At 40.7% G+C, this 27,541-nt stretch overlaps 3 protein-coding genes across 14 annotated transcripts in view; all 3 read left to right on the forward strand.

Moving 5' to 3' along the window:
• The window catches only part of btbd11a (BTB (POZ) domain containing 11a), a 118,387-nt gene extending 113,573 nt beyond the window's left edge, over window positions 1-4,814 (forward strand). For both annotated transcript variants that reach the window (XM_084111053.1, XM_084111054.1), the window contains 5 exons: window positions 57-159; window positions 715-796; window positions 1,006-1,074; window positions 1,468-1,581; window positions 2,048-4,814. In XM_084111053.1, the coding sequence (XP_083967179.1) occupies window positions 57-159; window positions 715-796; window positions 1,006-1,074; window positions 1,468-1,581; window positions 2,048-2,269 (590 nt within the window). In that variant the 3' untranslated portion in view covers window positions 2,270-4,814. The remainder of the gene's footprint in view (window positions 1-56; window positions 160-714; window positions 797-1,005; window positions 1,075-1,467; window positions 1,582-2,047) is intronic.
• A 1,038-nt stretch (window positions 4,815-5,852) lies between these two features.
• Window positions 5,853-9,002, forward strand: cyb5r3 (cytochrome b5 reductase 3). The gene is made up of 9 exons (XM_084112660.1): window positions 5,853-6,202; window positions 6,495-6,617; window positions 6,700-6,772; window positions 6,855-6,961; window positions 7,035-7,164; window positions 7,258-7,341; window positions 7,435-7,520; window positions 7,783-7,882; window positions 7,998-9,002. Exons 1-9 carry the CDS (start codon window positions 6,185-6,187, stop codon window positions 8,168-8,170), a joined length of 894 nt encoding a protein of 297 aa, XP_083968786.1. The 5' UTR covers window positions 5,853-6,184; the 3' UTR covers window positions 8,171-9,002.
• Window positions 9,003-9,775: 773 nt separating this feature from the next.
• LOC311081952 (uncharacterized protein) overlaps window positions 9,776-27,541 on the forward strand; it is a 34,841-nt gene continuing 17,075 nt past the window's right edge. For 4 of the 11 annotated variants that reach the window (XR_014606056.1, XR_014606057.1, XM_084112664.1 and 1 more), the window contains exons 1-7: window positions 9,776-9,984; window positions 10,638-10,735; window positions 12,688-13,145; window positions 13,580-13,744; window positions 14,022-14,099; window positions 18,630-18,842; window positions 26,493-26,590. Coding sequence is in view for 8 of the 11 variants with exons in the window: in XM_084112664.1 (XP_083968790.1) it covers window positions 18,810-18,842; window positions 26,493-26,590 (131 nt within the window). In the remaining 3 variants the exon portion in view is untranslated. Of the gene's footprint in view, window positions 9,985-10,637; window positions 10,736-12,687; window positions 13,146-13,579; window positions 13,745-14,021; window positions 14,100-15,028; window positions 15,778-16,726; window positions 16,807-16,965; window positions 18,307-18,629; window positions 18,843-26,492; window positions 26,591-27,541 lie in introns of those variants that run through there. The other 7 variants (XM_084112665.1, XM_084112667.1, XM_084112670.1 and 4 more) reach the window with 7 other exon arrangements.

The raw sequence follows: 27,541 nt of genomic DNA on the forward strand, positions 1-27,541 counted from the left end.
GTAATATTGCGTCTCCTACTTGGGGACTTCATCATTTGATTTGTTACATCCTACAGATCCACACTTTCTCAACAATAAAGAGATGTCTGACGTGACGTTTCTGGTGGAAGGAAAGCCCTTTTATGCCCATAAAGTGCTGCTCTTCACTGCCTCAGCAAGGTAGGTCTTGATATTGGAGAATTTATATTACACATGGCAGGAGTGACAGAACTTGGGAGGTCGGTTCTTGTGCTCATGAAAAGAATAAAATTTCAGAAGAGTAAACATAAAATGTATGTAGAAATAGCCCATTTTAAATTATCCATCTATCTATCCATCTATCCATCTATCCATCTATCCATCTATCTATCTATCTATCTATCTATCTATCTATCTATCTTGTTGACATTTCAATTTTGCCATCTTGGAAATTGGAACTATTTCATCTCAAGATAACATTTTAATAATAAAACCTTTCCAAATCTGCAAGGTTTGCAAGAATATTAATTCATGCAAAGTGACTGGATGGTCTAGTATTTAATGTCAGCATGATCTAATTCATATTCATGAATTCATTTGCATTGACATGACATCATATCCTGCTTTGCAATTCACAATTCAGCCACACAATTTAAAATGTAAATGTTTTTACTGAGCTTTGTAAATAATTGATTTAGTAATAATATAGCACTTAAAGGAAGTTAATGTTTCTCTTTACCTCTTTCTGACATGCAGGTTTAAGTCTCTGCTCTCTAACAGACCAGCAGCTGAGAACACGTGCATCGAGATCAGTCATGTCAAGTACAACATTTTTCAGGTTGGAATCTTCTGATTCATAAATCCCACTCAAGCTCATGTGGTATTACAGTCAAACTGCGCTACCCTAATTCCCTTCTCTGTCAACACAGTTCGGCTTAGTGACAAAATACGTCTGTACATTTGTGACTAGTGCTAAGCGTCTGTTTTGAAAAATGTTTCTAAGAAAAATGTTTCTTAGAAGTTTGAGAACATTTTCTTGTGTTTCAGCTGGTAATGCAGTACCTCTACTGTGGCGGAACTGAGTCACTGCACATCAGGAACACTGAAATTATGGAGGTATTAAATATTCTCTTCTCTTTCCTCCTTTATGTCCATAATTCCTGCTACCCTAAACCCTTTTTTCATCACCATGGCACCCACACACTAATGATGACTTAATGATTAATGACTTTGAGATGATGCTGAATGTGATGAATGGATGAATTACGGTCTGATGGCGTATGGGAGATTTCTCATGCCGTACTTATCGGAAAACACTTTGAGAAAAAAAAATCTATATGCAATCTCTCATTTATCTTTACCAGATGGAGGCTCTCTAGCACGTAGAACTGCAGCAGAACTTCTGATAAATGTTTATGTATTTTAAACTTAATTAAGCGATTGCTCTTGATCGTTATAAACCTGAAAGCTTGATGAGTTTGGCTCATTAACAGTCCCTCTGCTTCAAAGCTCCTGTCTTCAGCCAAATTCTTCCAACTTGAGGCTCTCCAAAGACACTGTGAAATCATCTGCTCCAAGAACATCACCACCGACACCTGCGTGGACATATACAAGCATGCCAAGGTACTCTGAAACATTCATTTATATGTCATTCTATTGCACTTTTAGTTATACATTTCCCTAGATTAGTTATTTAATGTGTTATCAGGATCAGAGATTGTACACTGTATGTTTGTAAAACCCTGGATTAACATTTTACTTGCATATTTATAAGGTTAATAACATTGATTAGACAAATACATCATGCCAACGAGAATGCGACCTGTTCTAATAATTGCTTGTCTGTCTGTGTAAATGTCAGGAGCTTAATTTGCTCTGCTTGTTTTGAGTCTTTAGAAATATACAGATTAAGTATCTAGTGTGTGAATATTTAGGCAAGAATTGTGGTATATTATGTTATAGTACTTTATGGTTTTTACATTGTATACCTCTGGATACTGTATACCTTAGCAGGGCTTTGTATACAACATTATTAAGGAAAAATTAAGAACAGTGTCTCACATTGTTATTACGTCCCACACATCCTCAGTTCCTGGGGGCCTTGGAGCTGGCAGCCTTCATCGAGGGCTACTTCCTGAAGAACATGGTGCTCCTGATCGAGCTGGAGAACTTTAAGCAGCTACTGTATGAGGTTCCTGCGGAGAGCCCCGGTCCAGGCCCGTCCTACGACGTCCTCCATGACCTCGAGAGAACCCTGGCCCTGCGCATCCGCTCCATCCATCTCTCAACCTCCAAGGGCTCCATCGTGTGACACGTTCTCCATACTCATGCCAACTGTTCCTTACAGCGGTTTCATCAAGAGCATTATTGTGTGCCAACCAGTTTGGAGACATTTCAAACATCACCGCCGACATGACACGCACCTGCCCGACGGGATGAACTGTAGGGAAGGCCAAGAGATGGGTTTTAGTCCACAGGCTAACATCTCCACAACGTTGCAGAAACGTCAGCCTGCTGAGCTCATACCATTCCAAGGGCTACGTTACGTTGTGGAAACATTCTAGCAACGTTGTGACAAGCTAATCACGCCCCAACCAATGTTAGTGCCCAGGGAAACCAATGCTTCTGATGTCATCACTGCCTCGGCGATGCATGTGGATTGGGTCGGTTTCATTTTTAGGTGGAACTGTCACCATGCTACCCGCTGTGGACAGTTTTAGTAACACACACAGTTATATTACTCTCCAATTGATGTAATATTGTTAGCCTGCCTTCTGAACCCTGAATTTGTGTAACATTCTTTCCAAGCGACACTAAACGCTAAGCCAACAATGCATGTTAAGTTCGGTAGGTGATGCTGCCATCAAGTTCCTAAGCATTTGTTTTCAAGTTGGACAACAACATCCACTAGGTGTAGAGTTTTAAAACGGAGGTGTTTTATATACTTAATAATACTCACATCCAACTACAACTTTTGGTATTTGTGTCACAGAGCAATGATATGCCAGCTGTTTAAATCCTAGCACTTGTGTTTAAAGCTTTGCGGTTTTAAGGAATAGGGATTTGCTACCTTCAGTCTTTTGATCCAACATAAATTATCCAAGTAGACTAAACTTATTTGAGTTGTTTCTTTTAGTTTATACTTCTCACCAAATGTTCATCGCGTCCACCAGTGCGTCAGTTCTGAGCTATTCGTTTCAGCCCACACGTTTTAATGACCCTCCAATCTACCACTGTGCTTAGTACACATAAAGCTGAGCAGTTCATCTTTGCCTTGAGTTCGTGTAACCAACGATCTGTGTTGAATAATCTGCATGGGTCCTCCGCAGTCTGGAACTTTTGTAAAATACACAAAAAAACAGGAGCTCATTTTCCTTTAGTGGATGCAGAATTATTTACTAACGCCCATTTGTGCAGGCCTCTGTGGTCCTCTGAGGTCTTCGTTGCTTGCGAGTCTGTCTAAACCGTGTTATGAAAGATGCCATTGCACTGGTCGCTACCTTTGTGGCCCAATGTACAAATCCCCAGTCCTCACCTGCTGCACTGCTTTTGTTCAATGTGAAAAATGTGAAGCCAGCTCAAAACAAGCTGTTTTTAGTGTGCATGTTCTGGTTTTACCCGTGTTTGTCTGTAACCCTTCAGGATGTTGGTGAGTTAGGAACTGCACTGGACGTATAGTGTTACCAGCAGAAGATTTTATTGACCAGGCTGAACCCAAAGTAACAGATTTTTATTTTACGACATTTCATCCAAAGACTATCTGGAAATTACATCACCAAATACTCCATTTATCAGCACACATGAGAAGTGACTATATGATTAAGTGCGCATGACGTGCTGGTAGTGCTGTCCAAGAGTCCTGTTTTGTTGTATGATTTATATTTCATGTATGTAATGGAATAACTTGGTTATGAACATCCTCATGTAAAATGAAAGGTTGGATTATAACTAAATTTAAAATGAACAATTGAAATACATAGTTTACTGATATGTAGCTGACAATGTCATGATGCAAATAATTTAAAACTGTGAAGATTTTATTTTAAAGAAACTTAGTATAGTTACTTTATTTTCTTACAAAGTACATTTATTGTGCAATCCCTGTCTGCTATTTTTGTGATAATAAGTCATAATGTAACTGTATCTACAGTATGTTCTTTGCAAAATGTCATTGCTTTGACAAAAGCTTACACAAAAACAGACAAGGATAAATCATGTTCATGTCATTTTGAAGATCGGACGTGCTTAGTTGCAGTGTCCTCAGCAAACCCCACCATATGTGTTCACAGTTAAAAAAATAAAAAATAAATAAGGATTTGAAAAAGCAATACTTGACACAAATATGTCCATGCAAGGTCAGTGCTCTCCTACTACTTGTGCTTAGCATGGACGCTTCTCCATGTAGCCAAATGTAAAGCAGAGGCCAATGTCATGAAGTGTTCGTAAAAGCTGTAAACCTCCCCACATAAAAAGAGACTTGCTCTGTGTTTCTTCTTGGCTTCAGCTTTTTTTCTGCTTCAAGGCTGTTAAACATGCTTTAACTCTTCGGTCTCCACTAAGGCACACTTTAGACAAAAACCTGCATGCTTTGGCTGGATCAGAGTCTAACAGAATTTGTTTGCTCTTATTATTTCACCTGATTGAAACATTGTACATTGTACAAAAGATATATAGAGAAATATCTATAGAACTTGGTGTAAATATAAGGGACGTGGTTGAGTTTAACAATCGAAAAAACAAGAATGTTACACTTGTGCTACAGTACAGTTGTTCAATGACATGCATTTGTGTACAGTCAATAGAAATGACCACGATTGACCACTGTGTTGGGTCGTCAATAAATTTCTGTGATAAACTGTCGAGTCTTGATTGATTGGCACCTTACATGTGTTCAACAGATTTTGTTTGTCACTTCAGTGAGAGTGTGGATGAAATTTTGCCCTCAACATGTTAAAGAGGTTTGGTTAGCTAGAGATCAAGTTGCCAAGCCTTTTTGGAAGACTAAACTGGTGTGTTTACCTGTTATATGCCCAAATTGAAACTTAGCAGAAAACATTAATGTTATTTGGAGTGTTTCCAGATTTGTATTAACTACAATAGGGTTGCCAGGTCTGTGCAACAAAACTATTCCAATGGCCAATCAAAAATAGCCCAATGACAATATCCTAAATATCAAAACTTAAGCAATTCCCACACCTAAAATACATATTTTAATCACTCTTAAAAACCCCTATATCATAGTGATCACAAAACTTAACATCTAGCACAGTTGTATCATTGGTAGAATATAAAATATTTCAATACAAACATTAAAGTTAAATATAATGTCAAATATTGGGGAAATGTGCAAAAACTTGAACTTTCTAAATGGCACCACGCCACCACCTATTTGAGAATTTAATATCAAGTTTATTAGTGTTAACGATAATAACATTTCCGTGTTTCTTTGGGCTAAATTAGTCATTTTATTAAACAAACGTGTTCTTGTATTCTAAATTAAGTTCTATATTACACAGTGAAGGCTACATTTTACATTCATTATATTTGCAATAAAATTACTTGTGAGCAAATGGTAACCATTTGGATTTTAACTGCAGAATCCAACCTCAAAATTGTATTGGAAGGCAGCAATAAGAAGTAAATTAAACAAGTTTGATCAAACATTACGTTGACATGAGATTAAACTATTCAATACAACCTTCACCTGATATATATTGCAAAGTTTCTTTTTCCTGTAGCATATATTTTATCGGGAACGATTTAGCCATTGTATTTATCACTTGACAAATTAACGAAATTCTTCTGAATGCATTATAATAATTTCTTTATTTGGTTTAAAGATCAAAGATTATTTGGACGTTGTCGCCGTCTGGTGGTCAAATGATAAATAGCTCATACGCACAACTGCGTGCGTTGACACCATAGCTCGTATATTCTCTATGATTAGACACGGGTTCATGTGTGAGATGAACCATTGATATGTCAAAACGTTTCGATACAGTTAAGGCGTAACGAAGCCTCGTTTACTGATGGTTCAAAACAAACGATTCGCAAAGGTTTCGGAGCTTAACGTAACGACGTCACTAGCAATTATCTCCTCCCATTCCAGGAAGAGATTGCCGTTTTGACAAGCAGGCGGCTAACTTTCTAAAGTTATTCTTTTCCTGTAAGTGTTATAATTATCCGTCTTCGTTACTTTATAGAGTCTCTGTAAACACTACAGAAGATGTCCTTCATCATCAACGTGAGTAGCCTATCTATATATTAAATAAATGCGTATGATTTTTTTTGCAGCACGCAACTGTATCTTGACACCTTAGCATACTGTTAACTTACCTCATTATTACAGATGTTTCAGGAATTAAACGAATGCTAATTTTACCCAGTTTGTTGACAGTCTCTGTGCATCACACACATCAGTTTATTTTTAGCCTTTGTGCAGGACACGCCCATTATAATTTTGTATTTGAACCTGTTTGGTATAAGTTAGGGTTATTGCATGATTAGAAAATGCCGTTTTATTTTCCTTTCTGTAGCTGATCACTGGTAGCATTCAGTTCGTGTTGGATTGGCTCCGGAGGCTCTTTGGAAAGAGCAGACCCGCCATTACCCTTGAAGACCCAAATTTGAAGTATCCATTGCGCCTTGTGGACAAAGAAGTGAGATTTTGTTTTTAAATTTGTGATGGTTTAACTTGTGCATAAATAAGTTTTTAACTCCTTCTTTCTGTCTTTTATTAAGATTATTAGCCATGACACAAGACGATTTCGCTTTGCTTTAAAATCACCTGATCATGTTCTTGGACTTCCTATTGGTGAGTGCAGTGTATGCTGTCATTTTGCATTTGATCATTGTTCATTGGCTAACTTTAATATGCTGAATCATTGCATTTTTAGGGCAACACATCTACCTGTCTGCCAGGATTGATGGCAACATTGCGGTGAGGCCTTACACCCCGGTGTCTAGTGATGATGACAAGGGCTTCGTGGATCTGGTGGTGAAGGTATGCGGATTTTAAAAATGCTAAAATAAAGTTTTTTTCAACTTTAAACATTTTGTTACCTCATTTATTTTAGATATACTACAAAAATGTCCATCCAAAATTCCCAGAGGGTGGGAAGATGTCCCAGTATTTGGAGAGCCTTCGTATTGGTGACACAATTGATTTCAGAGGACCAAGTGGGCTGCTGGTTTACAAGGGCAAAGGTTTGTGGTCTTGAAATCCACTGTGAGGCAAAGAAAAGCTATGAAAGCAGCTGAAAATTTCATGATGAAGTTACACAATCAACATTTTTGCAGGATCATTTGCAATCAGGCCTGATAAGAAATCAGACCCTGTGGTGAAAACCGCAAAACATGTTGGCATGATCGCTGGTGGTACAGGTAATCACATCATCATGTATTTTATTCTTATATCAGTTTTTGGAGCGCAATGAGACCTTTCCTGTTAGTACATCTTTGTTTTATTTTCTTTAGGGATTACACCTATGCTCCAGATAATCCAAGCAATCATGAAAGATCCAAAGGATGAGACTGTGTGCTATTTACTTTTTGCAAACCAGGTGAGCCAAGTTTTTTTTTCCATGGACATTTCTGTCTGTCTGTATATAGTTTTGGTTTATAATAAGAACATTTATATATGTCATTTGTATATATAATATATATTATACATGATAAATTGATGTACTAATTATAAACCCAAACTATATTCATGTGAAAGTGAGTAATCCCTGTGGACAAAAAGACATCTCTATGGTTCAATTTGTTTGTCTGGCAAGTATTTAAAACTAAGAATTATTCCCACTCACTACTTTCTTCAAACAGACAGAAAAAGACATTCTCCTACGCCCTGAGTTAGAAGAGGTCATGGCCAATCACCCGGAACGTTTCAAGCTGTGGTACACCGTCGACAGGGCACCAGACGGTAAGAACATCTTGTTTTTGCAGATGCTGTTTAGCCAAAGACTAATTTCAGTTTAGGTGACATTTATATTTAACCAGAAGGTGACGTGTTGAAATAATCAACTTTCATGTGGTAGGTTGGGAATACAGCCAAGGCTTCATCAGTGAGGATATGGTGAAGAACCACCTTCCTCCACCCGGAGATGACACACTCATCCTCATGTGTGGACCTCCTCCCATGATTCAGTTCGCCTCCAACCCCAGCCTGGACAAGGTGGGCCATCCCGTTGACAGGCGCTTCACCTTCTAGAAGGGTCTCACCTGTGAAACCTGAAAGCAAGCGGATTTGCATTAAACAAGTGCAGCTTCAGTTGAAATGATAGCCATGCTTACACCTGCCAAATGCCTTTATGGCTTTTACACATTTTACCTGCACATTAACTGATCTGTATCTATAATGATGCAAAGAAAATGCCTGTACCTTTTCAGCTTATATCAAAATGTACCGAAATGTGTGTGAACTTCTGCATGCATAAAGATGTATCTGCCATTAAGTCATGGAGAAGTTGTGTGTGTTTTATGCCTGGATTAAAGCAACCTTTTTTTCTTTCTTTTTTTGCATTATATTATCAGATGCAGGATGAGATTGGAATGGAATAATTTAACGTGACTTTACCCTTTTAATCATCAACAAATATTGATGATGGCTAATAGTGTCTGTGTTGTACATTTTTACATTAGCAGCAACAACAAGGTGTTTATCAAAGTTCTATTCATATTAATGCAATCACTCTGTAAGATGGAGTCGTTCAATTAACACCGTTCATTTGTCTAGATCTGAGAAACTTGTTATAGCATTAGTCAAGACAAAACAAAAATGTAAGAACAAATCAAGAGGTTTGTCATTTATTAAGTGCCTTTCTGATAACATTGTTATATTGCATAGATTTGATTCAGTTTTAAATGCATGATTCCATACAGTCCATGCTGAATTCAATGATTAAAAACAATTTTTTATTATTTCACCACAATTATACTTTTTGTATTTGACATATGCTGTTTGCAGTTCACATCGCTTGTCTACATAACCGAAGCATATTTCTGCAATAATTTTGCATTGACCAATAAAAGTATATTCTTTATTGTTTTTGTAGTTTGTTGTTAATATTTCAAGTTGTTTAATGTGTTAAAATGCTCTCTATAAGAATCTTATTTATTTAAATTTGGCCTCCAAGCAAAACATGTGCAATAAAAACAATATTTAATGTTTATTCATTAACATTTAATCAAATGAAACCGTTCTGCTAATGTTTGTATTGGTCGATCTAAAATGTCTGCTCATATACTCGCTTGTTTTGTTGCTGAGTGAAGCAGGAGTTTTAAACTATTCGACTCAACGAATTATTGGATGAGTGAGACAGTCATTTGTTGTGAAACATTTTACATTTGTGAAAATAATAAATTTATGTGCATTCTAACTCTTAGCTGAGGTTAATTCACTCATCGGGTTAATTTACAAGAACTGGTAGATCCATGTATTATAATGTCGCTGGTTGAGACCCTGACGAAATCAGATTTGTTGTAAAAAAAAAAATATATATATATGTTTTTTTAATCTCAGTCCTCTCACCTTCGACTGTACCTCGGTTTGTCGTTTTATTTATCAAATGTGCTGATACACTTATTGACCACAAGAGGGAGCTGATGATCAACAGTTCAAAACTGTGGTTCAAAATATAAAACAAAAATAGACTATGAAATGTAAAGGTGTGTGTGACCTTTCAGAATAGTAAATAGTCAATAACACAATCTGAAGCAACGAACGCTGAGTCTGTTGGCATTATAAAATATAAACTTTTGTAAATATTTTTCGTTTTTCATCCGCACCACTAGGCGGCGTAAGCGGCTTCACGTTCAGTCTGACATTTGGATGCTTGACCGACAACATGACGCTTGACAACAGCAACATGTGTAGACTTTTGTCAGGCTGTTGTATAGTTTTAAGTTTAGATTCTGCAGATGACAGCATTATAATGTCACTAAACCACGCATAGTGCAGCCCATAAACAAACAAAACTGATGCACGCTGCAGGAATCGAGTGTCACTCGACTTATCTGTAACGTGTAAGTATCCATCATTGTCTAAAAGCCACATAACTTTAGTTCTGATGGGGTCTTTCACTTAAAGTGTTGTTGTTGTTGCTTGACAACTAAGTATGTATGAAACTAGCATGTTTGTCACATCTTCTACAGTTTATCACAGACTGTGTTTACAACCTGCTCTCTTGCTGAACTCACTATCAGACCTTTAGATAAACAAATTAATCGGTAGTTCTCGTGTTACATGTATAAGCTTTGAATGAATCGTCCTCTGATGTATGTGGGAACATGTCTTTTAGGATTACTGTGGTTTGAAGGAAGGTTTCATCTCAAAGTTATAACTCCACTTGGGCAGTTCTTTACACTTAAAATTTTTAAGCATCAAGAGTCAGCTCTCATACTGAAGTTTTTTTTTTTCCTATTATATTCAGTGTTGTTATCCTTTTGTAGCCTGTAAAACTGTTATTCAAATAATAGCATCATTTAAACTGAGAACTAATCATTTTCATATAGCCTACTTTGCAACATATTTTCACACAGCTTTACGATTTACATTTATTTAGATTTTTTATTTTATTTTTGTAGTCAGTTTACATTTATTTAGACTAACTTAATTTGAATGTTTTAGATATACTATATGTAGTAGGCTAATGTTTGTGTTTATGTTTCCTCTACAGAATACAGGATGTGTTTGGAGCGTCCAGTCATCAGAAGCAGAGCTCTGGGCCGTGTGGACAGACATTCACTGTAATGATGGACTTCTGCTGATGGACAGGTAAGACTTCTAACGTGTGAATGTTGTTGTTTGGCGCTAAACATGTAGGTTGCCATCATTTTCTTTTTGGAGGGTCACACCTTTACAAAGCAAATGATGGGAACCTAAATAGGTGGGGAAGGGACGGAGGGCCAAAATTTTTAGACAGCTAAATTTTCCAGTATCCTGCAGTACATTAACCAGAGGCTATGAAAATTATAAAGACAGTTGTTTATTATAGTGTAGCATCATGTATTAAAGTAATATAGGGGTGTAACAATACATCGATATGGATCAATGCATCGATCAAACGTCTAACGATACGATGCATCGATACCACACATACAATATCGATATACTGTACCTTTATTTTGACACACTCCACATCCTCGCGTAACTTTTTTCTAATAGACGCCTGACAAGATTGACTGAACCCTTTGTCACAAAAGCCGGTATTTTCCACTGTCAAGGCATCGCGAGTTCATGTTTTACAGCAGAAACGACAAGCCCCGAAAAGTCTGTTTTAGCGAATCAGTGCGCAGTATTCAGGTCAGGTGACAAGGCTGCTCGCTTATCTCTTTGAAAAGACGCGCTAGCTGAGAGGAGTTTCGGCAAAGCTGACTAAAACTTGATGAACCCGTGATATCTTCTTCGGGGCGTAAAAGGAAAATAAAAGCTGAAACTTTTTCACGGAATCTTGCTAAAACAGCACGTTAGTGGTGAGGGAAAAGCTCTCTGTATTGCGTGTACGTTAATCACAACAACAAAGTTTGACAGGCGTCTATCAGCTGAGAAGATTAACGTTACAAAGATTAAGTGTTTTATTATGTATCATAGCAATTACTTGGCTTTGTTTAACTCTGAAACATGAAATGTGGAGTTATCTGCTTTTGCCACAAAAAAAAAATACTTTCAATGAACTTTAATTTTATAAGTTACCTGTATTTTTGTTGTTGTTGTTGTTATTATTACTTAATCAAAACAACCCAGCTGCAGTTTGATTGATATTCAAACGCACAATATAATATATTGATATATTATTGATATATGATATATTATATAAAAAAACATGATATATGAAAATGAACAAGAACGGAGTTATCTGTTTTTTGCAAATGAACTCTTCTGTTATATTCATTTTCATATATCATGTTTTTTTTTTTTTAACTTGTAACAAACAACTTGTAAATGTCCCAATTGGGAGAGGGTGTGCAATTTTCAAAGAGTTTAATTAAACTTTCATGTTATATATTTTTGCATGTATTAGTGTGAGTTAATAAACATAACTGGTTGTGTACACTTGACACATAATATCTAAATATCGATTAATTGATCGATATAGCCCTGAATCGAATCGTAATCGTATCGTAGAATTTTTTGAGGTATCGGCAAATATCGTATCGCTGGCTGAGAGAATCGATATCGTATCGTGATTAACTGTCCGATTTACACCCCTATAATTTAATAGCATCATCAGAATTAAACTAGGATGAAGAGTATATTGAATTATTACAGTATTACTGAGGTTTAGTATAATCCATGGTTCACCAATCTCGGTCCTGGAGGGCCGCTGTCCTGCAGAGTTTAGCTCCAACCAGCTCCAACACACCTGTTTGAAAGTTTCTAGTATGCCTAGTGAGACCTTGATTAGCTGGTTCAGGTGTGTTTAATTGGGGTTGGAGCTAAACTCTGCAGGACAGCGGCCCTCCAGGACCGAGATTGGTGAACCCTGGTATAATCTGTCATTTGACACTGCACATCTTTAGGAATTCAAGTTTTGTAGTCAATTTACATTATTTAGACTAACTATTTTATATTTTAGGTATAAAAAATGGTGTAATGTCTTCATGTCTTTTGGGGCAATAAATATGTAAATGAAAAGTGTACATTTCTATACAATATAGAGCGACGTCTTTGTTAATTTCTGTCAGTATGGAGTAACCTCTTTGTTGATTTATGTCTTTGCCCCACAGAATAAGAGATGTGTTTGGACCGTTACACCCAGTGACGTGTGGACTCATTCACTATTTGACGGACATCCGCTCAGGCACAGGTCATGCTTCTAACATGTCAGTGTGTGTTGTTGGCGTGTAAATGTGTAGGTTAACATAATTTTCTTTTTGAAGGGCCACGGCGGATGGCGGAGGATTTTTTTTTTTATTACCCATTTTCATTTTTTTCCAGTCAAAAGCATAACCCCTGCTGGACATCGTGCGGGAGCTTAGGGAGGGCGACATGATCCCCCACACCTTCTCACTCGCACCACAGCATTCATTCATATCGCAGAGATCTGGCTGGACTCGAACCAGCAACCTCTGAAACCGTGAGGCAGCGCTCTTACCTGTGAGCCACAGATCTCTTGCTGAGACATGTGCTGGAACTTATATTTCACCTGGATGAGGCCTGAGATTTTACAATAAATCATGCAGAGGTGGGGATTGAACCCATACCTCCAGCGCAACCTTGTCCACAACTAACGTGTGTTTAGCCACTTGCACCACTGTGGCTTTCACACTGAGAGCTGGTGTTTTGGCCACTTTCTTTGATATAACAACTATCGTTAACAATTTATTTTAAATTGCTGGGAGCACAAACTGAGGTGGGACTTGAACCTTAACTTCAGCACACCTTTACCATCACAGAATGTGTGTTTAGCCACTTGCACCACTGTGGCTTTCACACTGAGAGCTGGTGTTTTGGCCACTTTCTTTGATATAATCACAACAATTCAACATAAGCTAGAATGGGATTTGAACTCTGGTCTCCTTGATTAAACCCCAATGCTTTATCAACTGAGCCACTGAGTCTGTTGAGTTGAAGGGTGTTATGGATGGATTTTTATTGATAGCTTTGTTTTATTTGAAGGAAAAGTCAGCAGTTTGGGATTTGAACCAAGACTCTCATGTTTGAAGGCAAATGATCATCCTCTGCACCACAGAAGTTCTGATGAGGCATGGCTTGTTTTTTGTTTCTGTGATTTAAGGACGTGTTTAACCACTAGCACCACCTTGGGTTTCACATAGAGTGGAGGTATTTGAGGCACTTTGCATGATTTAATAACAAAACATTACAAGCTTTAATGGGGTTTGGATTCCTGTTTCCTATATGGAAGCACATCTCTTTATCACTCCCACTGATGTCTGCATCTTTGTTTTTGCTTTTTAAAGACATAGACCACTACATTTCCTTGATGTTTACATTTTTAGCAATATGATTTTTTTAGTAATTTATAAATATGATTCACCTAATCATTTGATTCACCTAAACCCACTTTCCCACTCACTACCTTTTTTGTGTTCTCGAACAGACAGAAAAAGACATTCTCCTACGCTCCGGGTTAGAAGAGGTCATGGACAATCACCCGACACATTCTTAACTTTGAGCGGTAAGAACGTCTTGTTTTCCCACATGCTGTTTAGGCAAATAAACCTCAGTTTAGGTGACTGTGATTCCCAGGACTGGAGTTGAGCTCTACAAACAGTCATCACTGTAGATCCATTCCAACAGAAGTCATCTAATAAGAAAAAAAATCAAGAGGTTATTTACCAGATGTTGCATTGATTTGAAAGTGCATGATCCCATTAATGCTGTATTTAGTCAGTAAAACAAATTTTAGGACAAATAATTGATCATCCATGACCTGTTTGCAGATTACTTGTCTCCATGGCCAAACATTTCTGCAATAATTTGCATTGACCGATATTATACTTCATAGAAATTCAAATTTCAGGTTGTTTAACTGTGTTTAAATGCTGTCTTACATCAGCTCTGGCTCATAGAGACACATTCTCTGCCTGCAATGGCTGAATGAATTATGTTTTGAACAAATCAGTTGAATGAATGATTCTTGAGTCACTCACTTGTTTCGTTACTGAATGAATGGCACTTTATCGCCAACTACTGGTGTCTCGATCAATAAAATCTCCAGCAATAATCTGACAGTCTGTCTGGAACTCAGACACAAAAGTCCCAATGCTGTTGGACTGAATATCAACTTCTGAACTTACTGATGTATTACTATATCTTATCTGCTGTGTGTAAATGTATATATGTCCGTGGATTTCTACCCTTAGGAGGGCAATTTAGGTACATTCCCAGTTAAATTCATTCTCTACTACAAGACGTGAAAGCGACATAGAGCTTTTACCATGTGCAGGTGTTTAAAACCCATGTCCTCCTACATCTGCTGTTTTCATATATTATTGCAGACACACTTATTGTCCACAAGGGGGAGCAGCTGACACACTATTCTGATCTCAGCCTGTGTCTGTTTAATCAGTAAATACACTATTAGACACAACATTTTAGTCGTAATATTAGCAATTGCATTGGTTTATAGATTTAGACAGTCATTTTGATAAGTAATGATTTGTCCTATGTTTCAAATACCCAATCATGCTTTAATATAAAAACTGCTTAAACCTATTGAACTGACACAACAACACGAGGGCATTGTACTTTAACTGTGAACAAACATGATGCATATCATTATAAATAACTATAGACAGACAAACAGCTACTTTAAACAAACAAACAAACAAACAAAAAACTTACAAACAGAAGAACATCGAACCGTATTTTATATCTTTACACTTTGAGCACGTGCCTTTGAGTTCAACACATTTCATCTGTTTTACACCATCAGTTGAGAGCTGATCTGGTTCATTTTCTAAAACTGGTAGATCTATGTTGCTCTGCTGGTCGAGACCGTGACAAAATCATTGATTTTTCGGAAAATATTTGAAAATGGATATTTCAGCCTCACCTGCAACTGGCCGCCGCCTCGATCATGTCGTTTCAAACTGAAGTGCAGTTTTCCATCCGCTCCTCTAGGCGGCGTCAGCGAGTTTCAGGTTCAGTCTGACAGCTTCTGATGCTTGACAACATGACGCTTGTTACAGTGGCCACAACACGTGCACACCGTTTAAACTATATAAACTGCAGATGACAGTGTTTTAATGTCACTCAACGACACATATTTCAGCCCATAAACAAACAAATCCGACACACGCTGCGATAAAGTTCAGGAAGCAAAGATGTCACGCGAGCGACTCAACTGTCATGTAAGTAAACTAACGTTACAGATAAAGTGCTTTTCTCTTGCATTATCTTATTAAGACTTTAAGTCATTATTCTGTGCTCTTAAGTCATTATTTACGTTTTTAAGTAGTTATGTGTTGTTGCTTTCTTCTGATATTTCATAGCAGGGCTCATGTCAGTTTATTTAGATTCATATTTTGATGATTGAATGTTGCATTTATTGTGACTATAAAATGAACGAACATGAACTAAAACGCACTAAACGTTCATTTTGTTGTGGTCTTTAACGTTAAGTCTTGTTATTTGACAGTTATGAAGGCTATAATGAAGGTCATCCTCTATGAAGGTTTATCACAGACTTTGTTTACATTCTGCTCTCTTGTTGAACTCACTGTCAGACTTTTAGAAGAACGAATGAATTGTTGTTTTGCAATGGCTTTATAATCTTTGAATGAATCGCCCTCTGATATTCATATTATGAAGCATGAATCTTGTTTTTTTTTTTTTTCTGTTGTTGCAGTCTAACCTTAGGTAATAATCTATAATTTAGCTATTAAATAACTAACTATGACCCGTTAACACTTAGATTTGTAATCTTATTTTTCTTTATTAATTGTTTATGGTGAATTAAACCTCATCATGACCTTAAAAGTTCCAAATAATGTAAAAATCACATTGAACATTTTTGGTCAGCACTCACAACTGAAGGTGTTTGTTTCTATTTCTTATGTTCCTGTAGTTCTGTGGCCTGTAAGACAGTGACTTAATTAAAAGAACAGGCGATTGAACCAAAATATTATTATTGATACAGCATTCATACTATGTATTATTTATTTTACACTGTACAGCTTTAGGACTTTAATTTATGTAATCAATTACATTTAGCCTAACTATTATATAGACTAACTTTTAGATTGTGATGTTTTAGTTATTCAGTATGTAGTAATGTGTGTGTTTATGTTTCCTCTACAGAATACAGGATGTGTTTGGAGCGTCCAGTCATCAGAAGCAGAGCTCTGGGCCGTGTGGACATTCACTGTAATGATGGACAGGTAATGTATATGTGTGTGTTACTGTGCTAAACATGTAGGTTCCCATCATTTTCTTTTTGAAGGGCCTCCCCCTTTGAAAAGCAAATGTTGAGAACCTAAGTGGGTGGGGAAGGGACGAGGGGGTGACATTTTTATATAAATAATTATTTTTTTTTCTAGTTGTCCAAAAAGTATAAACCCTGCTGGTGACTGTGACGGAAGCTCCAGGGGGAGACCGCTCTGGTATCCCCCTCCTTTGGGCGCGCCACTCACACACACACCATTTTCACTCTTATCGCGGAGATCTGGCTGGGATCAAACCAGCAACCTCTGAAACCGTGAGGCAGCGCTCTTACCTGTGAGCCACAGATCTCGTGCTGAGACATGTGCTGGAACTTATATTTCACTGTTAACCTGAGAGTTTCCAATAAAGCAGTTAAAGTGAGATTTGAATTTGTGTCTTCATCCCAGCCTTGTCCTCAGAGAGTGTGTGTTTATCCACTCGCCCATCATGGATTTTGTGACAATGACTGCTTTTCAGGACACCTTGTCTAATGAGAACTATTGAAAGTCAGCAATAGTGAGATTTGAACTCAAGATGCTGTGATTGAAACACAACTCTTTATCTCCTGAGCCACTGAGACAGCTGATATGATGAGTGATTTGAACAGGTTTGATCCAGAGCTTTGTGTTAAATGATGAATAACTTTAACAAACATTGGATTTGAACCAGGACTTTCTGGTTGGTAAGGGAGACAACTATCCACTGAGCCACAGTGATTGTGATGCAATGATGTTGTTTTAGTTTTAAAGTTTATCTTAGCGTATGTTTAAGCTGGGTAAAAGATGATCATCATTGATTGATATGATAATTCATTGACTACTCAGTCCAGAAATAAACACACAATAAATCTTGTTAAGTATTTCTTTAGATTTATTATTCAGTTATGAGAAAACCAGATCTATTCTTATAGAAATGTTTTTTATTTCTATAGGAGTCATGTGTGAATTACTATTTGACATTTGACACTGAAATATGCAAACTGATATATTCGCTGTAATAAATTTATTGTTATCATTTAAGTTATTCTTTGTTTCAACTGTATCAGTATATGTGTGTGAATTTTGTTGTCCTATTGTTTTTCTAAATAAATAAATATGCAAAAAAGTCAAACTAAAATTATTTTCGCCCTCCTGTGGTTATTTGTATGAATTACACCGTTGCAAATCGAACCTAATGAACTTAAAAGAGGTCGCCCTCCTGTAGATATATGTGTGAAATACACTGCAGCAAATCGAGTCTCGTAAAAATTTAATTGTTTCGCCCTCCTGTGGCGATTTGTGTGAATTACACCACAGCGAATCTAGTCTAATAAACGTAAAATTGTTTGGCCCTCCAGTGGTGATTTGTGTGAATTACACCACAGCGAATCTAGTCTTATAAAATGAATTTTTTTTTCGCCCTCCTGTGGCGATTTGTGTGAATTACACCAGATCAAATCGAGTCTAATAAACGTAAAATTGTTTTGCCCTCCAGTGGTGATTTGTGTGAACTACATCGCCGCAAATCGAATCTAATGAAATAGAATCTAATCTTCTATTAAAATATTCTATTCTTCTATTAAAAAAAAAAAAATATATATATATATATATATATATATACATACAAAAGACCAGGCTTTCTCATTCAAAGGCAAACCATTATTTTCTGCGCCACAGAGCTTGTCTAATGCATCTGTGGGATTTAAACATGTTTCTGTTGCTGCTTCATGATTCAAAGTCTCAGATGTGATCTCGCCACTATAATCCGACATTAAAGTGCAGTTCTTCATCCGCTCCTCTAGGCGGCAGAAGCGGGTTTCACCTTCAGTCTGACACTTCTGCTGCTTGACAACATGACGCTTGATGACAATCACAACAACACGTGCAGATCCTGCAGATAAGAAGATGACAGCTCTTAATGTCACTTTAACAGCACATATTCCAGCTCAACTGCAAATAAAGTCGAGACACAGACAGATAAAATGAGGGAACCGAGTATGTCACAAGACTCACCTGTAAGTAACTTTTAGCATGAAGTCAATTTCTCGTCAATTGACTATATTGCAAACCACTCGCTAGTTGTAGCGTTACCTTTTTAATCTTTGAATGAATCGCCCTCTGATATTCACACTATAAAGAGGAATAAGAAGGACTCAGCTGATATCGCAGTCGTTTCTGGATGTATGTTAGAGTCAGCAGGAGTTGTGTCTTGTGTGAAGCTCTGATGTTCTCCTGCTGCTTCATGCTTTTCTTCTACTTCCTGTTATGACTGGCATATGAGAGTAAAACACTGCCTTTAAAATGGTATTTTAATTAAAATATCATAATATTACTACAAGCATGAAACAATAAAGTAAAGAGCAGTGACTTAGACACTTTGCAATATTTTGCACTTTTCTAATTATTGTTCTGATGTTTTGTAAGTCTGGCTTTCTTTGAATGGGGAGTTAAGCCGCGTTTCCACCGAAATTACCCGGAACAATTTGTCCCAGGAACTTTTTTTGCCCCAGACCGGTTGCTTTCTGCGTTTACACCGCGGTCTAAAGTACCGGGAAGGTAAACTGCGCGCAACTGCTCCTCCCAGTCTGCGACCGACGGACAGTAATCAGTTTTGAGCGCCACATTTATAATAAGTATGGAGGAGATTCAAACTGTGCTGCAGTTATGTATTGGTTTACTAACGAGGTAATTAACAAAACAAAATAGACGAGCACTGATACTAAAGCGTGTTCAGAAAACTCGTATGCGTATAAAATTAGACAACGTATGTTATCAGTTATTGTGAGATCGATGCCTGGGACGAACGCGCAAAAATGTCCTCTTTCGCAAATACGCTTAAAAAAAGCCTGAACCCCGTCTATCAATCATAAATAGGGACAGTCTTGTAAATAGTTGTTTGTTACTAACCTCAAAGCGCTATTTCAATCCTGTTATAGTAAATTTATAACATGGTTTGGAGTGCCTTGCAATGTGTAAACATAATGACTTAATAATAAAAGCTGTGGCAGAAAAGAGACGAGCACTGATAAAGCGTGTTCAGTAAGCTCGTAATGCTAACGTTAGATATAACATTTGTGTGTTATCAGCTATTGCGGACATTGACCGTGAGATAGCTGGGACGAACGCGCAGAAAGTTTCCTCTTCCACAAAATAAAGCCTGAAACTCGTCGCCAGTCCACCAGTTTTTTTAAATTAAATTCCATATTTGTAGACAGACAACTCTTACTGCATGAAGCCACGACACGAACCGAAATAGATTTTTTTTTAAAGGGAGGTTAAAAATAAATAAAATGCTGCGTGGAGTCATCCAACCAAAATGCAGCGTGAACACAACCAATCAGCTTGTGCAGCGCACAAGTCCCACCCCTAAAAGTTCCTGAACTTTGAAAAAGTACTACCTCGTGAGCAGGTACTATCGGAGGGGGAAATATTTACCCGGAACTTCATTTAGACCCTGGTTCCTCTGGTGTAAACACATCGAGTACCAGCCCAAAGTTCCTAGTTCCTGGGGAAAGTTCCTGCGGTGGAAACGCGGCTTTAGTTTTAAGTTCTGTGTGTTCAGTGTTTTCAGCATTTTGTGGCCTGTTAGACAGTAATTGAATTAATAGCATCATGAGATTACTTTGTTTACAACCTGCACTCTTGCTGAACTCATTGTCAGAACTTTAGATAAACAAATGAATGGGTAGTTCTCTTACGAGAGGTTCTCTCGTACTGCGTAATATCTTACGCTATGGGGAAATCTCTTTTCCGCGAGATACTGAAGCCAAAAATGATCCTTAATTTTGGAATAATGTAAAACGCGTTGCGGCAGCATGCAGACATAGGCGAGACAGCTCGCGCGCCTATTGGCTGCTCTGCGGCAACTGCAGCAGCCATGATCGAAAGGCCCGCCGAAACGGGCGTGGCCTTGGGCTATAAATATAGCTTGTCAGGCTGGTTTAGCTGGTTTTTCATCTCTTCAGCGGAGCTTACGCATCGCTGGATCCAGAGAGAAGAAGCCACGCCGTCAGAGAAAGCATTTCAGCGGGACGAGCCGTACACCTGAAGCCGCTGGCCACGCCGCCTTCTGCCACTGTTCCTGCTGCGCTATCCGGCGCATCATATCCTTTCTTGCATTGTGTGTGTTCGCCGCCGCGACGCACACTCCTCTCTAAAAGAGCCGAGCGTCTTTATCAAGATGCCTCGCACCTTATGTGGCTCGTGCCGAGCCCCACTCAGCGACGGGGACCGCCATGTCATTTGCGTTTCCTGCCTGGGTGAGGATCATGCAGCTCTCATGCTCGCTGACGGCGGCTGCCCTCACTGTGAGTTATTGCCCATGGTGACTCTGAGGACTCGCCTGGCATTCTTCAGCGAGACTGCGCCCCCGCCCGCTGCGGTGCCGCGCCGTAAAAAGCTGACTTTTTTCCAACCGACACAAGCTCGCCGGTTCGCCCACCAGCTTCACCGCCTGCTTCACCTGAGTCTATCACTCCCGGACAACGGCCACCGTCCGCCGCCGCTTCCGTTGTGGATGATGACGAAGAAGTGGCAGTTGTAGAGGAGGACAGCTGCTCTATCCTGGCGTCGGGCAGTGAGGATTGGTCGAGCTCTGTGGATCTCGCCCCCTCTGCTCACGAATCTTCCGGGAAAAGGGCGAGCATTGAAGCAGAGCTGACGCGCCTGCTCACACAGGCCGTGGAGAGCCTCGGCCTCGAGTGGTCGACGCCCACGGAGCCTGCACACAACCGGCTGGATGGTTGTTTCCTGCAAGGAGACCGCGCTTCACCGCCTTCAAGACCCGCGCCATTTCTTCCTGAGCTTCATGAAGAACTCGCAAAGTCTTGGAGCGCCCCCTTCTCAGCCAGGGTGCGTACCTCTGCAACAGCAGCATTCTCCGTGGTGGACGGTGCTAAAAGCAGAGGGTACCAGTCTCTTCCTCAGGTGGAAGAAGCCGTAGCAGCCCATCTTTGCCCGCCCTCTGCTGGACGGCGCGCTAAGACGGCGCTACCATCTAAAGCTTGTCGCACGACTTCAGCCCTGCACAGTCACGCTTACACCGCAGCTGGACAGGCTGCATCGGCGTTGCATACTATGGCCACCTTACAGATCTTCCAAGCCAACCTTCTCCGTAAGCTGGATGAGGAAGGACCGGAAGCTATCTGCGTGCCGGATTTAAGGAGCGTCACGGATCTTGCACTCCGCGCCACTAAGTCCGCTGCACAGGCCATAGGACGGATCATGGCCTCTCTCACCGTGGCTGAGAGACATCTATGGTTGACGCTTTCTGAGATGCCGGACTCGGAGCGCGCTGCGTTCCTCGACGCCCCAATCTCTTCTGCCGGTTTCTTTGGGTCGTCCGTCAAAGATTTCGCGGTCAGATTCGCTGAGGTGCAGAAAACGTCACAGGCCATGAAGCATTTTCTGCCGAAGCACGCTAGCTCTGCGACAGGCCGCTCTAAACAGCCGTCTGCTCGAAGCTCCCAGCCGCAGCCCGCCGCCGCTGCCTCACAGCGTCGACAAGCCCGAAGCTCGAGACCACGCTCTCACTCTACCGGCCGCCACCCCCACGTGGGCCACGGCCAAAGGTTGAGATAAAGCCCGAGGCCTCAAAGTCTTCCTAGCCCGCCTAGGAAAACGTCGGTGTTCAAGTCCCGCTGCGGCCAGACTTCCACCCAAACTTCTTGCTCGTTCAGTTCCAGTAAATGCGACTGTTCCAGCGTATTCTGCAGTAAACAAGCCGGTACCACGGCCCGCTTGCCTGCACACAAATGCCGTTTTTTCGGCGACCCAGATGAATCTCTCAAAGAGTGTTTTTCCTGGTATTCCGCCCACGGCCGATGGTGTTATGAGTGTAGAAAAAATGCCCACTGCCCAGTGCTCATTCCTACAAACAGACACAGCCCGTCCCACAGGGCTCGCGCACATAAAATCGACTCATGTCGATTGCGCATTAAATGTAGTGAATGTGCCCACGACCCAGTGCCCACAAACACTACACACTGCATGTCTCTCGGTTTCTGTAAAAACGAAACCAACACACATACAGTCAGCTCAGGCCGACTGTTTTTACTGCAGTAAATGTGCCCGCTGTTCTGCGCCCACATTCGCTCACAGACATGACAAGCCCCACGGGGTTCCCCCCGCTCGCTCTCTCTCAGCTATCCGCCATAAGGGAGTCGAGCGCGGGCAGGCTGCCCGCTGTGATCAGCGCGCCCCCCGCCTCGAACGCTGCAAGCACGGCGTCTATGTTACAGCATACCAAAGCTCTCCGGCCGCCACTATGTCACGGCCAGAGCCCAGATCTCATTCAACCCCTAGCTATTCATGCAAATGCATGGGCGAAGCTTCCCGGGGTATCAGAATGGGTGCTGAACATTATAAAAAGAGGCTATTCGCTACAGTTCGCTCGACGCCCCCGCCGTTGCACGGCGCGAATCGAAACCACGGTGGAAAAGGAAGTAGCACATCTACTTCGAACCGAAATTGCGAAACTGTTGAGCAAAGGGGCCATAGAGCCTTTATCTCAAGCTCAGAGCGAAGGGGGTCTGTACAACAGATATTTTCTGGTACCGAAAAAAGACGGGGGTCTCAGACCCATTCTAGATCTAAGACGGCTGAACAGAGTGCTTTCAAAACGCCGGTTCAGCACGCTCACAACCAGGAAAATCCTCTCGCAAATTCGCCAAGGGGACTGGTTTGTGTCGATAGATCTGAAGGACGCGGATTTTCAGATACAAATAGCGTCACGTCACAGGCGATTTTTGAGATTCGCCTTCGAGGGCCAGGCATATCAATACACAGTCCTACCGTTTGGCCTGTCCCTAGCACCCCGTACATTCACGATGTGCATGGACGCGGCCCTCGCTCCCCTGAAACTACGGGGAATGCGAGTTTTGAACTACTTGGACGATAACTACGACGGAACGCCTCCTGGTCTGGGCTCAGCACAATCTGCGCTCGCTGAGAGCAGCGCACGTGCCTGGCCACCTGAATGTGGGACCAGACAGACTGTCCAGGAGCAATGTTCCGGCAGGAGAATGGTCTCTACACCCGCAGACAGTCCAGCTGCTGTGGGAATCATTCGGCAGAGCGGAAGTAGACCTGTTTGCGTCTCAAGAAAACGCTCACTGTCCGAGATTTTTCTCCAAGAGCAAGGATGCGCTGGCCCACGTCTGGCCCCGCTGCCCGCTCTATGCTTTTCCCCCCGTCGCGCTCCTACCTCAGGTATTAGAGCGGATCAGGGAAAACGGATGCTCAGTGCTACTTGTGGCTCCGTTCTGGAAGAACCAGGCTTGGTTCCCAGTCCTGATGCAGCTGACAAGCACTGCCCCATGGCCGATACCAGTGAGAAGGGACCTCCTCTCTCAAGCAAAGGGCTCGATCTGGCATCCTCGCCCGGAGCTTTGGTCCCTGCATGCGTGGGCCATCAACGGGTAACCGCTGACCTCCCGCAGGGAGTGTTAAACACGATCACGCAGGCTAGGGCCCCCTCTACGAGACGGCTCTATTCCTCAAAGTGGTCTGTGTTCTCTAGCTGGTGCACAGCCCGTGGCTTTTCACCCCCAAATTGTGGGGTGATGGAGGTTTTCTCCTTCCTGCAAGAGCTACTGGATAAGGGCAGAACCCCATCCACGCTCAAAGTTTATGTGGCGGCTATAGCAGCGTTCACTGAACCAACGCTTGGCCAGTCTCTTGGAAGGAACGATCTGGTCATTCGCTTCCTTAGAGGAGCTAAGAGGTTAAATCCTCCCAGACCTCCCTCAGTTCCCATATGAGACCTTTCTACGGTCCTGGAGGCCATGAAAGGTGCCCCATTCGAGCCGGTCCAATCAATAGATATCAAACACCTGTCTTTCAAGACAGTGTTTCTTCTGGCTCTCGCTTCAGTAAAGCGTATAGGGGACTTACAAGCGCTCTCTGTGAGCGCGACATGTATGGAGTTTGGGCCAAATGACTCGAAAGTCATACTCAAAACGAGGCACGGGTATGTTCCTAAATCCCTCAACACACCGTTCAGGTCTCAGGTGATTTCCCTGTCAGCCCTGCCGGTCTCTAACGAGGAGAAGGACGCCAGCTTCCTTTGCCCGGTCAGGGCATTAAGGGCTTATGTGTCTCGCTCGTCTGTCTTCAGACAGACAGAGCAGCTCTTTGTCTCGTTCAACGGACGTTCTAAGGGACTAGCCGTGTCGAAACAGAGCCTATCCAGATGGATAGTTGATGCTATAGCGCTGGCTTACGCCTCAAAGGGCTTGCAGTGCCCGTTGGGTGTCAGAGCGCACTCCACAAGAGGCATGGCCTCGTCGTGGGATTGCCTTGCAAGATATCTGTATGGTGGCAGGCTGGGCCTCCCCATCTACATTTATAAGGTTTTATAACCTAGAGGTTCCCGCTTTACAGGCTAAGCTGCTTTCGGTCTAATAAATCGGTATTGTCTGCCCCGATGCTTTCGGCCCAGAATACTGAAAATGCTTGAGCAACGCTCGCTGATCGATCATGCAGCTCTATGGGCAGTGTGTAAGACCCATAATATTCATCAGACCAGGCCGAGTTTTTTCGCCCTGGCTGTGTGGAACACTATCAATATAATTGCTCCTTATAGGATGCTATTTATTACAGGAATGATGCTATTCTAGCCCCTCTTCCTGGACTCTCTGTGAGTCCCTGATGATCATGTACTATATGAGCCCCGGGCACTTGCCCTTGGGACTTTGGTATTGGATCTCAGCATGCACTGCGTTTTACACTGTGTTCCCCATAGCGTAAGATATTACGCAGTACGAGAGAACCTCTCGTAAGAGAACGTACTCGGTTACTAACGTAACCTCGGTTCTCTCTAGAAGAGGGAACGAGTACTGCGTATCTTTGCCGTGCCTGCAACACGCTCTGGTTCGCTCCGGCCGATGAAAAACCAGCTAAACCAGCCTGACGAAGCTATATTTATAGCCCAAGGCCACACCCGTTTCGACGGGGCCTTTTGATAGGCTGCTGCAGTTGCCGCAGAGCAGCCAATAGGCGCGCGAGCTGTCTCGCCTATGTCTGCATGCTGCCGCAACGCGTTTTACATTATTCCAAAATTAAGGATAATTTTTGGCTTCAGTATCTCGCGGAAAAGAGATTTCCCCATATCGTAAGATATTACGCAGTACTCGTTCCCTCTTCTAGAGAGAACCGAGGTTACGTTAGTAACCGAGTACGTTCTTGTTACATGTATGAAGTAGAATAATAAGGAATCGTGGTTTTAGTCTCTGTTGTTGTTAGTTGTCTTACTGTATGTAATAATCTAGTGGATTGATGCTTGTTAATAGAATCAGTTGGTGTGTGTACTTGTATGTCAGGGATCAATCCATGTGCTGGGAACATGTCTTTTAGGATTACTGTGGTTTGAAGGAAGGTTTCATCTCAAAGTTATAACTCTCACTTGGGCAGTTCTTTACAATTTAAAGATTTTTTTTTTCCTATTCAGTGTTGTTATCCTTTTGTAGCCTGTAAAACTGTAATTCAAATAATAGCATCATTTAAACTGAGAACAAATCATTTTCATATACTTTGCAACATATTTTCACACAGCTTTAAGATTTTTTTTTTTTTTTTTTTAGTTTACATTTATTTTAACTTAATTTGAATGTTTTATATATACTATATGTAGTAGGCTAATGTTTGTGTTTATGTTTCCTCTACAGAATACAGGATGTGTTTGGAGCGTCCAGTCATCAGAAGCAGAGCTCTGGGGCGTGTGGACAGACATTCACTGTAATGATGGACTTCTGCTGATGGACAGGTAAGACTTCTAACGTGTGAATGTTGTTGTTTGGCGCTAAACATGTAGGTTGCCATCATTTTCTTTTTGGAGGGTCACACCTTTACAAAGCAAATGATGGGAACCTAAATAGGTGGGGAAGGGACGGAGGGCCAAAATTTTTAGACAGCTACATTTTCCAGTATCCTGCAGTACATTAACCAGAGGCTGTGAAAACATAAAGACAGTTGTTTATTATAGTGTAGCATAATGTATTAAAGTAATAAGGGGTGTAACTAACAATACATCGATATGGATCAATGCATCGATCAAACGTCTAACGATACGATGCATCGATACCACACATACAATATCGATATACTGTACCTTTATTTTGACACACTCCACATCCTCGCGTAACTTTTCTCCGCTGAAATAGATGCCTGACAAGATTGACTGAACCCTTTGTCACAAAAGCCGGTATTTTCCACTGTCAAGGCATCGCGAGTTCATGTTTTACAGCAGAAACGACAAGCCCCAAAAAGTCTGTTTTAGCGAATCAGTGCGCAGTATTCAGGTCAGGTGACAAGGCTGCTTGCTGATCTCTTTGAAAAGACGCGCTAGCTGAGAGGAGTTTCGTCAAAGCTGACTAAAACTTGATGAACCCGTGATATCTTCTTCGGGGCGTAAAAGGAAAATAAAAGCTGAAACTTTTTCACGGAATCTTGCTAAAACAGCACGTTAGTGGTGAGGGAAAAGCTCTCTGTATTGCGTGTACGTTAATCACAACAACAAAGTTTGACAGGCGTCTATCAGCTGAGAAGATTAACGTTACAAAGATTAAGTGTTTTATTATGTATCATAGCAATTACTTGGCTTTGTTTAACTCTGAAACATGAAATGTGGAGTTATCTGCTTTTGCCACAAAAAATAAATAAAAATACTTTAAATAAACTTTAATTTTATAAGTTACCTGTATTTTTTTTTGTTATT

This window comes from Abramis brama, assembly GCF_963993115.1.
Source record: "Abramis brama genome assembly, chromosome: 4".
Classification (NCBI taxonomy): domain Eukaryota; kingdom Metazoa; phylum Chordata; class Actinopteri; order Cypriniformes; family Leuciscidae; genus Abramis; species Abramis brama.

Coding starts and splice junctions, on each gene's coding strand:
- cyb5r3 (XM_084112660.1), top strand. Junction 6,962..7,034: donor TCGTGGATCTGGTGGTGAAG/GTATGCGGATTT, acceptor CATTTATTTTAG/ATATACTACAAAAATGTCCA. Junction 7,165..7,257: donor GCTGGTTTACAAGGGCAAAG/GTTTGTGGTCTT, acceptor ACATTTTTGCAG/GATCATTTGCAATCAGGCCT.